The sequence below is a fragment of the Mus caroli genome, unplaced genomic scaffold, assembly GCF_978045245.1.
Source record: "Mus caroli unplaced genomic scaffold, Mus_caroli_1 scaffold_11, whole genome shotgun sequence".
In the NCBI taxonomy this organism is placed as follows: domain Eukaryota; kingdom Metazoa; phylum Chordata; class Mammalia; order Rodentia; family Muridae; genus Mus; species Mus caroli.
The window spans coordinates 113,828,976-113,842,096 of NW_028227266.1; the positions used below are offsets into that span (position 1 = coordinate 113,828,976).

At 48.2% G+C, this 13,121-nt stretch overlaps 1 protein-coding gene across 1 annotated transcript in view; it reads right to left on the reverse strand.

Moving 5' to 3' along the window:
- Positions 1 to 2,653: 2,653 nt before the first annotated feature.
- The window catches only part of Gpd1l (glycerol-3-phosphate dehydrogenase 1 like), a 34,772-nt gene continuing 24,304 nt past the window's right edge, over positions 2,654 to 13,121 (reverse strand). Inside the window, exons 6-8 of the mRNA XM_021172746.3 lie at positions 8,047 to 8,280; positions 6,944 to 7,050; positions 2,654 to 5,796 (exon numbers count right to left, since the gene is read on the reverse strand). Coding sequence (XP_021028405.1) covers positions 5,700 to 5,796; positions 6,944 to 7,050; positions 8,047 to 8,280 — 438 coding nt within the window. The 3' untranslated portion in view covers positions 2,654 to 5,699. The remainder of the gene's footprint in view (positions 5,797 to 6,943; positions 7,051 to 8,046; positions 8,281 to 13,121) is intronic.

A 13,121-nucleotide genomic window follows, 5' to 3' on the forward strand; every position in this document is an offset into this window, starting at 1 on the left:
TGCCTGGAACGTACAAGGTCATGGTTTCAATCCCCAGGACCATCAAATACATAAGCCAACTATCATATGCATTAAAAACACTTAAAGTGCTGGGCGGTGGTGGTGGCACACACCTTTAATCCCAGCACTTGGGAGGGAGGAGGCAGGCGGGTTTCTGAGTTCGAGGTCAGCCTGGTCTACAAAGTGAGTTCCAGGACAGCCAGGGCTATACAGAGAAATGTCTCCAAATGTTTCCATGTCTCCAAAAAACAAACAAAAAAAAAACCAAACAAAAAACCCAAACAAACAAAAAACAAAACAAAAAAAAAACACTTAAAATTTTGAGCCATATTTTGTTTCCTAGAAATGACGCATTAAAGAGTAAAGGCCAGGGTGGGCTTGCAGCTCATTTGGTGGAGCACATACTTGGCAGGCACAAAGCCCCAGGTTGCGTCCAGCAGCACATAATACAGGTGTGGGGTAAACACCATAATCTCAACAGTGAGATGTAGAGGCAGGAGGATCAGAAGTTTGAGGCCAGCCTGGGCTTATGAGACTCTAGGAACCTGGGACGGGTGGGTGAGCCAGCTCCAAAACACAAGGCAGTTATTGCTCATGCCTGCCAGTATCACTGTCATACTGTATTGACTGAGCAAGTCACAAGGGTAGATCTGCATGGCTGGGAAAGAGACCCTGCCAAGCCTCCTACAAAGGCATAGAGCACGGAAAGGAGAGGAACTGGGGGCTGTGATGGTGACCTGCTGTCTTAGTGTCTGCATGGCTCTCTTCTGGGTTGGCATGGCATGCCTTTGGTTGTTATCTTTGGGTGGATACAAAGGACACATCGAGGGATGGGTAGAGCCTCTGTTCTGAGAAACCCACTCCATCAAGCTCTGCCATGCTTTGTCTCCATTCCTTGTAACTTGCCTTTCTCCCCTGTTCACCCGTCTCCCTGAAGCCTTTAACTTTCTGGTTAACTTTCCACGATAAGCAACTTTGGGAAGAAAGGGTTTATTTCAGCTTGTAGTCCAAGGGGTGCAGTCCATCAAGACAGGGGAGGATTGTCAGCAGGCAGCTGGCCACATGGCTTCCTTGGGAAGCAGGAAGATGCACTCTTTCAACTCAGTCTGAGCCTCAGTCCTGGAATGGCACTGCCCGCTCAGAGTCAGTCTTCCTAACTTAACTAACCCAGTCTAGAAATCCCTCATAGACATGCCCCAAAGTATTTTTTTAAGAAGTATTATTAAATCGTGTGTGATAACCCTTGGCAAAGGACTGTCAAGTGACGACTGTGGGTGTTTATAAAAAGATAAAGAAATATAATATGTTCTATGGAGGTGTGATGTGGTATAGGGGGAGAGGGGTGCCTTGGCAGACCCATGCCTAGGCATCCCTTCCTCCTGAGGGACCAGCCACACGATGTTATAGTATAGAATAGTTTATTTAGGACATGGGGAGGAGAGTATCAGAGGCAGAGAAAGGCAGAGAGAGGAGAGAAATAGAGGCCGGCCATGACCGTGTAGAGAAAGGGGAGAAGGGAATGGGGAGAGAGGGAGCAAGCAGAAAGCAAGAGTAAGAGAGACAAGAGAAGCAAGGGAGTAAAAGGGAAGGGGGGCCAAGCAGCCCCTTTTATAGTGGGCCAGGTCTACCTGGCTGTTGCCCGGTAACTGTGGGGGTGGAGTCCAGACAGAATACCAACACTGGGTAATAGACAAACACTCCAATGGCTTTCCATGTGTGGGCCAGATCCAAGTAGAACACAGCCTGGTAGGAACGAATCCCGAAGGATCAGGCGGGAGACTTAAGTTTGATACCTAAAACACACACAGCAGGAGAGAACCAACTCCCGGCTGACCGCCCCAGCCTGTTACAGGCATAAGCCACCACGCTTGGCTGAAGTATTTCTCTTAAAAAGCGTCTTTAATTTTCAGAAATTCAACACAATTCATGTTTTAAAGTAAGAGCTGACCTAAATGGACTAAAAAAAAATCGGGTCTAAGCATGTAACTCAAAGGAGCCAGAGGGGACATATTTCTGTTTGAGGCTAGCCTAGTCTAAGCCTGGTCTACATGGGCCTTATATTAGGAGCAGAGGGAGAGAGGAAAACGGGGCTGTGGAGATAGCTCAGTGGATTAAAGCACTTGCTATATTCAAGGCTGACAACCCGAGTTCAATTCTTAGAGCTCACAATAGAAGGGAGAGAGCTACTTCCACAAGCTGGCCTTAGAAAAGGAGGATGAGGAGAAAGAAATAGGGAGGCAGGCATGGAGTGCAGGCCTGTAATCCTAACTGCCTGGGAGGTAGAGAACAGAAGGACCAGGCATGGAGGTGCAGGTCTGTAATCCTAACTGCCTGGGAGGTAGAGACTGGAGGACCAGGAGCTGGAAGCCACCTGCAGCAGCTAAGGAGTAAGTTTGAGACTAGCCTGAGCTGCAGGATACCCTGACTCAGAAAACCGGAGAGGTCAGAGGGACGGCCCAGCAGTTAAGAGCACTGGCTGCTGTTCTTCCAGAGGACCTAAGTTTGAAACCATCTGTAACTCCAGTTCCAGGGGACCCAGTGCCCTCTTCTAACCTCTGTGGGCATCAGGCACACTCATAGTGTGCATACATACATACATACATGCAGGCCAAATACATCCATACCTATAAAATACAGCAATCAAGTTATAATGTAAATATTAAAATTCTGTATTTATTAATGCTGGAAATGAATACAACGGCAATTATTTGTTATCCAATTTTCCTCAAATAATCAGAGACTTTTAATATTTCAAAGCTTTAGGCCTTACCTGGGCAGACTCTCAACTGACTCATCTAGGTTAACCCAACCACCCAGCCCTATCCAGCCATGTGGCTACTTTCTAGTACCAAAGTCATATTTGTCTCCCCTCGTGCCTCCTCCTTCCCAGAGTTCCTTTCTCCCTCCCAGGAAGTCCCACCTTCCACTTCGTGCCCAGCTAATTGGCCATCTGATTTTTTATTAAAGCCAATCAAAGAATGTCTTGGGTAGGTAAGAACAGAGACACAATTTTGTACAGCACACCCCAATAATAATTTATAAAAACAAGAAAGGAAAAGTAGGCTCCATGGAACAGGTCTGAGAGGTTGTGTTTATTAAACCAAGCCTTTACACTATACACCCACCTACAGTCCGTAAACAAATACAGTACATATGGAAGTAGGAGGCCAGCCAGTCAGAAGTGGCAGAGAAACAATTCTGTTTAGACACTGAGATCTCACCACAGCACCCTTCCTAGGCCAGCTATGAAAACACCAGAAGGCAGGCTCTGCCCCAGGGGTGGGTTTCCAGAGATTTGTCCAAAACTGCGGTGGAGAGGAGAGTAGCAAGGCAAGAGCTTAGTTTTACATTCACAGGTGAAGTTTCTAATCTAGGTGTCTCTGAGCCTATCGCCAAGAAACACCAATCAGCAGGTGGTTACAAGGTTACAAAAATAGGTAACTCATACAGTAATGCCTCTGGCCTTCAGAGCACAAACAAGAATTTTACCTGTTTCCCTCCTGGGTGGATTATAAGCACATCCGCTGACTTCAGGGGGATGTCAGTCAGTAAGGTCATTCATTAGGGAAAGCGGAAGTACCAGGCCAGAGAGAGGGTGAATGTACATGAAGATGCAAAACACATTAACAATTCTGCATTGTGCTACTTTGTAGACACCGCGGTAGCTCTCAGCCCTTTGGATATCTTAAAAAGTAACTCTTTGTTACATATGTACAGAGTTTTGTTTTTAAAAGACTTAGGAGGCAAGAAAAAAATTGATTGACATCATTATGAAAACTGAAATATTCAGCCTGCTGTGCGTTTTAGGTGTGGAACTTTATAATGCTCCAAAAAGTCTTCTTGGACAGTTTTAAAAATTCTCATAAAAATTTATTTTACAATAATTTTCAGTTATGGAAGGGATGTAGAGTAGGGTGGGAGCAACCAAACCCAGGAGGAGGGAGGGGAAGTGGAAACTCTCATAAGCTAAAGCACAAGACAATGACCTCCGTATGCTCTTTCCACCCCCGTGGGACGCCTGGTTTTTAAATAAAGATAAAATCATTTGTGTTCTAATTCTAGCATCCAAAGCACTCACTCCATATAGTGTGCGTTTCATTGAGGTCGACATCCCCTTGTCTGTGCCTGACCCTGTATCCTGAAAGCTTTCTCAGGGATTAGGTCAGAACTGCAAAACCCAAGCCACTCAGGAGACAGAGGCAAGAAGGTGACAAATTCAAGGCCAGCCCAGGCTACATAGAACTCTCACAGGAAGTTAGTCATCTCAAATTCCTGTGGAGAGTGAGGGTCACCTCACTCTATAGGAGTATTCTCTAGAAATTTTAGTTAATATTCTAGTAAAAAACCAAAACAACAACAACAACAAAAAACCCTCTCATAGTCTAATGTATTTGGGACATATTAGCTTAGTGGGTTCCTAGCATCCAGGATCCCTCCCCACTCTAGGAAAGTGAAGAGTCAGGCAGCTGGGATGGCCAAACTTACCTGGCCATTCCAGGGTCCACCTGGCTCAGCCAGGAGACTCCAGGACACTTTTATAGAGCATTGTTCGGCAAAGGCTGTAAATTCTCTAGTGCAGTGGCTCTCTGCTGTAGTGAGCATTTGAAATGCATAGAAGGCATATGGAAACACTGGATTCATTTGTGAGGCCTGGGAACCTTCTTTCTTAAGAGTGAAATGCCCCCGCTGACTGGGGACACCACGTGGGGTGGTGACTTTCCCACTTTGCCACACAAATCTCCAAGGCAGGTAGCCCTCCTGGCCCTCAGGAAAGGCTGAACATATCATTCCTACAAACAGCCAGGTCAGAGAGGCCCAGGGACATCCTAGCAGGTCCCATCCTGGAGGGATGGAGGAATGTCCCCGGGTAACCAGGTACAGCTATGGCTCCTTACATGAGAAGTGACAGTGGCCCCCTGGAGGGTTCCTTCCACAAGCCTGAAGAGACACAGTTGCAAAAAAAAGCCCACCTAGCAAGAGCATAATGAAGTGTCCCCAGGGGAAACGTCAGCCACTGCAGGGATGTTCCTCCTCTACCTTGCTGGGTCTGTATGAAAGCCCATTCTAGCAGTGAATGAAGAGGAAAGAGGCAAGAAATGTGGTCTCTGTATCAAGAAGACACCTGTCTGTGGAGTATCCAATTAAAACACCTGATAAGCTGTCAATCCACAACCCAGGAGTTCATGCTGCTGGCTCTGAGATGCTGTTTAAAAGTGTGGTGGTCTTCAAACGCACACATATGCAGACCATTTTAATGCTGGATAACTGTTTCAGAGGGAAAGATCCCAGTTCCTCCCTTCGCTTGCATATAAATGAGTCACAGCCATAAAATTTAGCTGAGTTAGTTCTAACCTCACAAGCTGCCCTGGAGGGGAAATTTAAAATGTGATCAATAGACACCTGATTTGGGTTCAGAGAAACACTCACAGAATGAGAAAGGTGCACACTTGTATATACACACACACACATACACACACAAACACTCTCACACACATTCACTCATGTGCGTGTGTATCTGTAGTTGTTACCCGACACATCTTAGCCAGTGGAGGAGTGCTTCTCCTGGCACAGAGACAAAGCTGTAACAATTTGGATGTATTTGGAGTACAGTTCAGCAGGATCCCACTGCCAAGCCCCGGATTCCTGGTGGTCCTCCAGTGGGCACGGCAGAGCTGTTCCTGATGGCTGCCTGACTTCCTTCAGATGTGCTCTGGGTGGCTCTGCAGGCAAGACAGCATCTGCGTGACAGGCCTGCCTTCATAGCAGATCTGATACACTGCAGTGAAGAGGGGAAACCTAGAGGGGTAGGAAGGACATGTTAGGCTGTGCTCCACGCCTCTTGGAGCGTGTGAGTGTGTGTGTGTGTGTGTGTGTGTGTGTGTGTGTGTGTGTGTGTTGTAACAGGCCCACAGACAGTATAGCACAACCAATGCCATGACTGAAGTATCATTCAGGCCTTATAACCCAGGATGTATACAGCCTAACCTGCTAAAACAAGAACAAAGACCCAATCCTTCAAAGTCTGGTTTCGGTGCAAGAGGCTCAGGGCTGCACTGGGGTGCACTTCCTATGCTAGCTTCTAATTCTGGCAGTGGATTCCTGATCCTCCCAGCTCAGTCCGATGAGTGCTAAGGTGTCAGACAAGTGCTGCCATGCACAGCTCACCCTCCTTGCCTTTTAAAAATACATGGCCTTACTATATAGCTAAGGCTGACTTTGAACTCTTTTTGTAGACTAACCTAGCCTCAAACTTGTAGCAGTCCACCTGACAGAGTTTCCTCAATGCTGGAATTTCAGGCATGAACCACCACACCCAGCTCATACTGACATCTCTTCATAAAAACCAAAAGTACCCGGGTGTGGTGGCACACGCTTTACATTCTAACACTTGGGAGGCAGAAGCAGTCAGATTTCTCTGAGTTCAAGGCCACCCTCGTCTATATAGTGAGTGCCAGGCCAACCAGGGTTATGTTGTGAGGCCCTTTTTTAAAAGCAAACCAACCACAAAGGTAAATATCTGTAGAACAAACCAGAACCTAGCAGGAGTATCTACAGCACCTTCCACGCTAAGAATATAGCCCAACACAAGAAATTATAAGTTGATTTTAGACATTGAGGCTTTTTTTTTTTTTTTGCATTTTTTTTTGTTGTTACTGAGCTGCAAGGTTCAAGTGTAAACCTTGTAGACAAGGTCATGTCACAATATGAAAATGTTGGGCATACTCGACTAAAATTCCATATTCTATAGCATGCTTAATTTATAGAATCAGCTCTTTTTAATGAATTAAAATCAGTTGTCTGTAATAGATATTTCCCACCAGAGATGTTCATATCACATAGAAATCTAAACAGTTCCTGTCATATCCTAAGTACCCAGGCCTCATCCCCTCATCCGCCCGCTGCGACTGTCCAAGGCCCAGCAGCCCAGGCAATGGGGACTCACTTGTCTAGCAGCCCCTTCTGCTTCAGGATGCGGTACACCTCCGCAGAGGTCTGCGGTCCCTGCAGCTTCTGCCCGTTCAGCAGCTCCTTCTCCAGCTCTTCGATGGTCTGAGAAGAAAAGGTCAAAGAAAGCCTCCATGTGAGAGTTATTGCTTCTGAGGGAGGTGAGGAGAGTGGAGATGTCCCATCTCCAGCCAAAGAAAGGATAAGGAAAACATGAAACTGTGAGTGACATTTACAGGCAAACAGGACTGGAAAGTGTGACGTTAAATGAAGTCACCAGGGCTCAGAAAGACAAAGAGTGCATGATCTCTCATGTGAGGCTCTTACCTCCTGTGTGTGTGCGTGCATGTGCCTGTGTGCGTGCGTGTATGTGTGCATGCGTGTATGTGTGCGTGTGTGGGTGTGTCCATGCCCATGTGTATGCATGCCTGGAGAGGTCAGGGGTTGATGTCATGTATCTTCTTAGACACCTTCCTTCCTGAACCCAAAGCTCACCAACTCAGCTGGGCTCGCTGACCAGGAATCCTCCAGTCTCTGCCTCCCCAGCACTGACACTACAGGTTCATATGGCTGCACCCAGCTCTTTATGGGAGCGCTGGTGACCTAATCCAACACGGTGGTCCTTGAGTTGGGTGGCTGGGCCTCCTAGTGCCCAGTTTTCATATCTGTGTATTTATGCTAGAGTGGTGTGGAAAGAGGCCAATGACCAGAGACCAGAAAAGGGCTCTGAGAAGGGAGCAAAGGAGGGAGAAGGCCTGTGATACAAAGATGGGAGGTGGAGTTTCAGCAGTAGAAGGGAGCAATCAGAGCAATCAGATGGGGTGGGGAGAGGGAAGCTGGGGGGGAGGGGGTGGAGGAGGGTGTGAGGATTAACCTAAATTATGAAAATGCTATTGCAAGCCTGTTACTTTGTATGCTAACTTATGAAAAGAAAGAAAAAGATGAGAGCATTTAAGGGCTAGAACACTCTGGTGAGCACAGCCAGGGCAAACAGAACAGGGGAGGGGTATCAAAATTATAGGAAATCTCTTTGGGGACAGGCCTCATTTCTCCCAGTCTGGGGTCTGAGTATCAAGTCGAGAGGGTTGGGGTTCAGGGTACCTTCCCGGTCCTGGCGAAGGCCTCTGCCACCCTGCGGTTCCGCCCTCCGTAGCAGGTGGTGATGAGGTCAGCCACCCCGCAGCTCTCCAAGAAGGTGGCCGTGGACACCTGGCCCTTACAGAAGATCTTGGCGAAAGCGATCATTTCCATGAGGCCCAGGCGGATGACGGCCGCCTTGGTGTTGTCCCCACAGCGGAGGCCGTCGCAGAAGCCAGCTCCCACAGCAACAATGTTCTGTGGAGACCACAAAGCAGAGTTGGCACGGAGCACAAGCTGCCCTGAATTGGCCAGGATTGGGAGCAATGTGGGAGGTGGGCACAAGTGTACAGAGCATCAGCCTGAGTGAGAGCCAGGCCAGCTGACAGCAGCCCCTGGGTACATTCTCTCTGGACAAACTAGTTTTACCTTTTCAAGTTCGTTTGTTCGTTCTTTCGTTCTCTCTCTCTCCCTCCCTTCCCCCCTTTCTTTCTTTCTTTCTTTCTTTCTTTCTTTCTTTCTTTCTTTCTTTCTAAATCAAAACTGAGTGCTAGGCTGGGCTTGGTGCCCCATGTCTTTAATTCCAGAATTAAGACCTCTTTCTGGAGGTCCAACAGGCCGTGTGATTCTTCTGGGGGTTACCTTGCTACCTCTTGATGATGCTACCTGAGGTGGTCTCACCAAAGACAAGGAGCAGAGAAAACATTTCATCTCAATCCAAGGTTTTTTTTTTTTTAATAGTCATTATTATTTTTTTTACAGTTTTTTTTTAATTAGGTATTTTCCTCATTTACATTTCCAATGCTATCCCAAAAGTCCCCCATACCCTTTCCTCTACTCCCCTACTCACACACTCCCACTTTTTGGCCCTGGTGTTCCCCTGTACTTAAGCATATAAAGTTTGCAAGACCAATGGGCCTCTCTTTCCAGTGATGGCCGACTAGGCCATCTTTTGATACATATGCAGCTAGAGTCAAGAGCTCCAGGGTACTGGTTAGTTTATAATGTTGTTCCACCTATAGGGTTGCAGATCCCTTTAGCTCCTTGGGTATTCTCTCTAGCTCCTCCACTGGGGGCCCTGTGATCCATCCAATAGTCTACCACTCCTTTTATCTCTTCGGTTCCCAGATCCCCCCCCAAAAATCATACAACTTTTATTTTTATAAAAGCCTTATTCAACACTAGAGCTGGGCAGCTATCTACCCTCTTTGATATGAGAATCTATTTCCCTACCAATAACCCCATTTTAGAATTTGCCATGTTCCATCTGGGCAAATCTTTCATGCCATGTTTTCATGATTCACTGGCCCCATGGCTGCTCCCTCCTTGTGGCTCTCTTAGGACCCCAAGCCTGGGAACCTCAAACCCCACTCATGTCTCTTCTGCCTAGTCTGGACTATCTCAAAGCTTCCGGGTTCCTAACTTCCCCACCAGCGCCTTGGGCAGGCTAACTCTCTTCTAATAGGACCCTGGGCACCTACCCAGCTCAAAACATAAATAAAACCAGCGAGCCAGGTAGAGCATGTTTGAACAGTAGCCGAGTGGTCTGCTCCGCTACAAAAGTTATTATCCCTCTGCTCAGGCAAATCTGCTGTAAACTGGCCACAGCTAGAAATGCTATGGTTTGGGGAAGACAGGTTAAACCCTTCCCCAGGTTCCCCAGGGCCCAGAGGGGCAATGGCTTCAATGGTGCCTCGAGCCAGGTGGTCAGGGCTCAAATCGTCTACTTTCACAAAACTAGAAAACTGGGGAAGGGCTGGGTCACACTGATGGAGTCTGAGCCTTGGTCCTTCTGCCAAAGGGGAAGGGTGAACACCAGGAGGGGCACCCACCCGGGACTGTGAGACAGCGGTGGGGACAGAAAAAGGATACCCAGGCCACTTACTCTGGATTATCTCTTATTTGTGGATGGGATACCATGGCCTGACTCAACAGGAAAAAGTCCCCACGTCTCAGTCTTTCAAATCTCCAGTCCTGATTCAGGCTCAAGGAATGAGGATAACCCTCAGGGATGGATAACAAGGGGCCACCAGGGCCCTTGGTGCCCCCTCTGCCTTCACCTGCCTCTCTCTCTCACACACACCTTCTGTCCCACAGCAGGCACAATCCGGATCTCAGGTGCCCAGCCAGGAGCACATCAGTTCCCAACAGAAGCTTTCTGGAACCATCCACTGAGAATCCCCTCACCCAGCACCTCTCGTTCTGAGTGGGATTTCACACCATCTCCCCACCGGCAACCCACAATATCCAGTCACTTAAAAACAGCTTTGTGCAGCTTGTGGCCAATGCTGAGCAATTAGGCGTTCACAAGGTCCCCTGCTGTTGAGTGGTCATTATTACTTTAATAGACGACTATTAAAAGCCATAAAAATCTCACCCCAAAGTAACACCAAAGCCAGGGCCTTGTTGACTTGTGGAAAAGGCCCTGTCAGCACAGAGCTGGAAAAGCCGCCCCCCGCCCCCCACCTCCCCTGCACAGAGATGCAGAGATACTTGCCGCCTGGCAGCCCAAGTCTTTAGCTTGTTCGAAGTTTTTAAATGTGCTTTGTATTCTGTGACCTCAGGGTTAAATCTAAAAGCCGGTTTTTAATTCTGACTAGAAGATGTAGACTTCCTGAGGAAGAGGGGTGGGTGCTCCTCTTCCTGTCGGTGCTTCCTCAGCAAATCTCACTGGAAACAGGCAATCAGATGTCAGCTGCCGGGTCCCTTCCCAGCTGCTCCAACTCCAGAAGCAATTTTGGATTAAACGGGGAATGGACACTGAGAAGTCAAGGGGGAAGGGAGACTGGCTTCTGACTCCCAGTGTGCCAAGGATGACCTTGAACTTCTGCTCCTCCTGCCTCCGCCTGCGCCTGCCTGCGCAGTGCGACATCACTGCCACCCCCTCCTTCTAAAGAAATTACCTTTAACAAAGCCAGGTGTGGTGGCATACAACTTTAATCCCAGAGATCTCTGTGAGGCCAGCCTGGACTACATGTGGTGTTCTGAGACAGCCAGGGCTATACCGAGAAACCTTGCCTCAAAAAATACAAACAACAAGACATGAAGGACATTTCTTTATGTAGTGTGTATATATTTAGTGTGCGTGGTGCATGCTACAGGGCCTGTGTGGAGATCGGACGGAAACTATGAGTTCTCCCGCCACATGGACCACAAAGACTGAATTGAGGGCACCAGACTTGGGAGGTGGCTTTGCCCAGAGTCATCCATTTTGCACCCTCAAATAGGCAGGGTCAACCAGTCCTGCCTCATGGAAGTAGCTGTTGTAGCCCCCTTCCTTAGCTTCCTCCCTCAGGAGAGAGGGGGCAAATACAGAAATGTTTCCCTTGACCTAGTCTTAATTAAGACAGTGAGAAGCTACTGCTTTGGGCAACGTTTCTACATGAGACCCTCACAGACCACTCTTGCCAGAATGGGGCCATTGAGCTAGTACAGCAACATCCCAAACTCCAGCAACAGGAGTCCATTCCGACAGACAGACAGACAGACAGACAGTCAGACAGACAGTGATAGGCGTGGAGTGAACACTTAAGATAGGGAAAAGGTGGCTGGGTGTGGTGGCACACGCCTTTAATCCCAGCACTCGGGAGGCAGAGGCAGGCGGATTTCTGAGTTCCAGGTGTGGTTCCAGGCCAGCCTGGTCTACAGAGTGAGTTCCAGGACAGCCAGGACTACACAGAGAAAACCTGTCTTGGAAAAAAAAAAAGATAGGGCTCCATACTGAGTTAGAGCCTAGAACGGACTATCTGATGTCCCTCTGATCTCAACAAATCAACCACCAACCAACCAACACTCACAAACCAACTGCCCGTGTGGAAGGAACGCTAAGTAGCCTGGATCAGCTTTTCTCCATTCCTGCTTCCTTGCTTCTCTCCTCACCGAATCCTCAGACCTACCCGCTGACAGCACAAAGTTCTCCTTCGTAGATGCAGGCTGCCTTCTGCAGTTGGGGCTAGAGGCAGATTGACCATCTAATTAAATATGTTGTGATTGGTCTCCTGACAATCCCTGGTCACTGGCCAATCAAAAACTGCTTCTTTTCACTCTAGAGAACAAAGACAAAGTGTTCTTTGCAGAAACCTCATCAGCAGGAGACAACTGTTCCACATGAGAAGGAACAAGAAACCTGCAGAGTGGGGAGAGAGAGGAAACAGATTCCCACTCAAGATAACACCTGGGTGAGGAAAGGGAACGGAGAAGCCAAACACAAGGGCTGCCAGGTCCTCATCGCCCAGAACAAGTGAGAGGGACGGCCCAGGGTGAGAAGCACGGGCTGCTTTTGCAGAGGACCCAGAGTCCATTCCCAGCCTACATGAAGCGGCGGCTCACAACCTTCCGTACTCTGGTTTCTAGGCATGCAACGTCCTCCTCTGGCCTCCCGGGGCACTGTATGCATATGGTACACAGACAAGCGTGCAGGAACACACACATACACATAAATAAAAATCAAATAAATGGGGGCTGGAGAGATGGCTCAGTGGTTAAGAGCACTTGCTGCTCTTACAGAGGACTTGAGTTCAATTCCTGGCACCCGGGTCAGGTGACTCACAACCACCTGAAACCTATGGGGAATCCAGAGCTGCCTCCTGGCTTCTGTGAGCATTCGCACCCATGTGCCCATACTCAGACTGACACACATGAATAAGAAACAAAATCTGAAAAAATTATCAAATAAACTACAATTTGGGGCCAAAGAGACGATGACTCTAAGTTCTAAGCAGCAGCCGCTCTAGCACAGGACCTGGGTTCGGTTCCAGCACCCACACGTCTGTAGCAGTGAGTTTGGGTTGCGCCCCCACACCCGCCCAGGAGCTATCTGGATTCTTGAATAAAAGATGCAAACATGCCAGCTAATTTTAAAATGCCTTAGCTACCTCAAAGGTAAACCTTCTTCCTAAACCTTCTCGTGCTTTCCCAGGCCCAAATGGGGAAGTGGCCTGTGGGTAAGAATTACCCAGAATTGATATATGGCTCCTTGGCTTTATCTCCTGTAGCTCCCATCATTTCATGGTGATTTCTCCTCAACACCGCCCCCCCCCCCCATGTCCTAGCCTAAGCAAATCCTGGGGTCCCACCCCATCTCCCTTTGCCCAGTCATT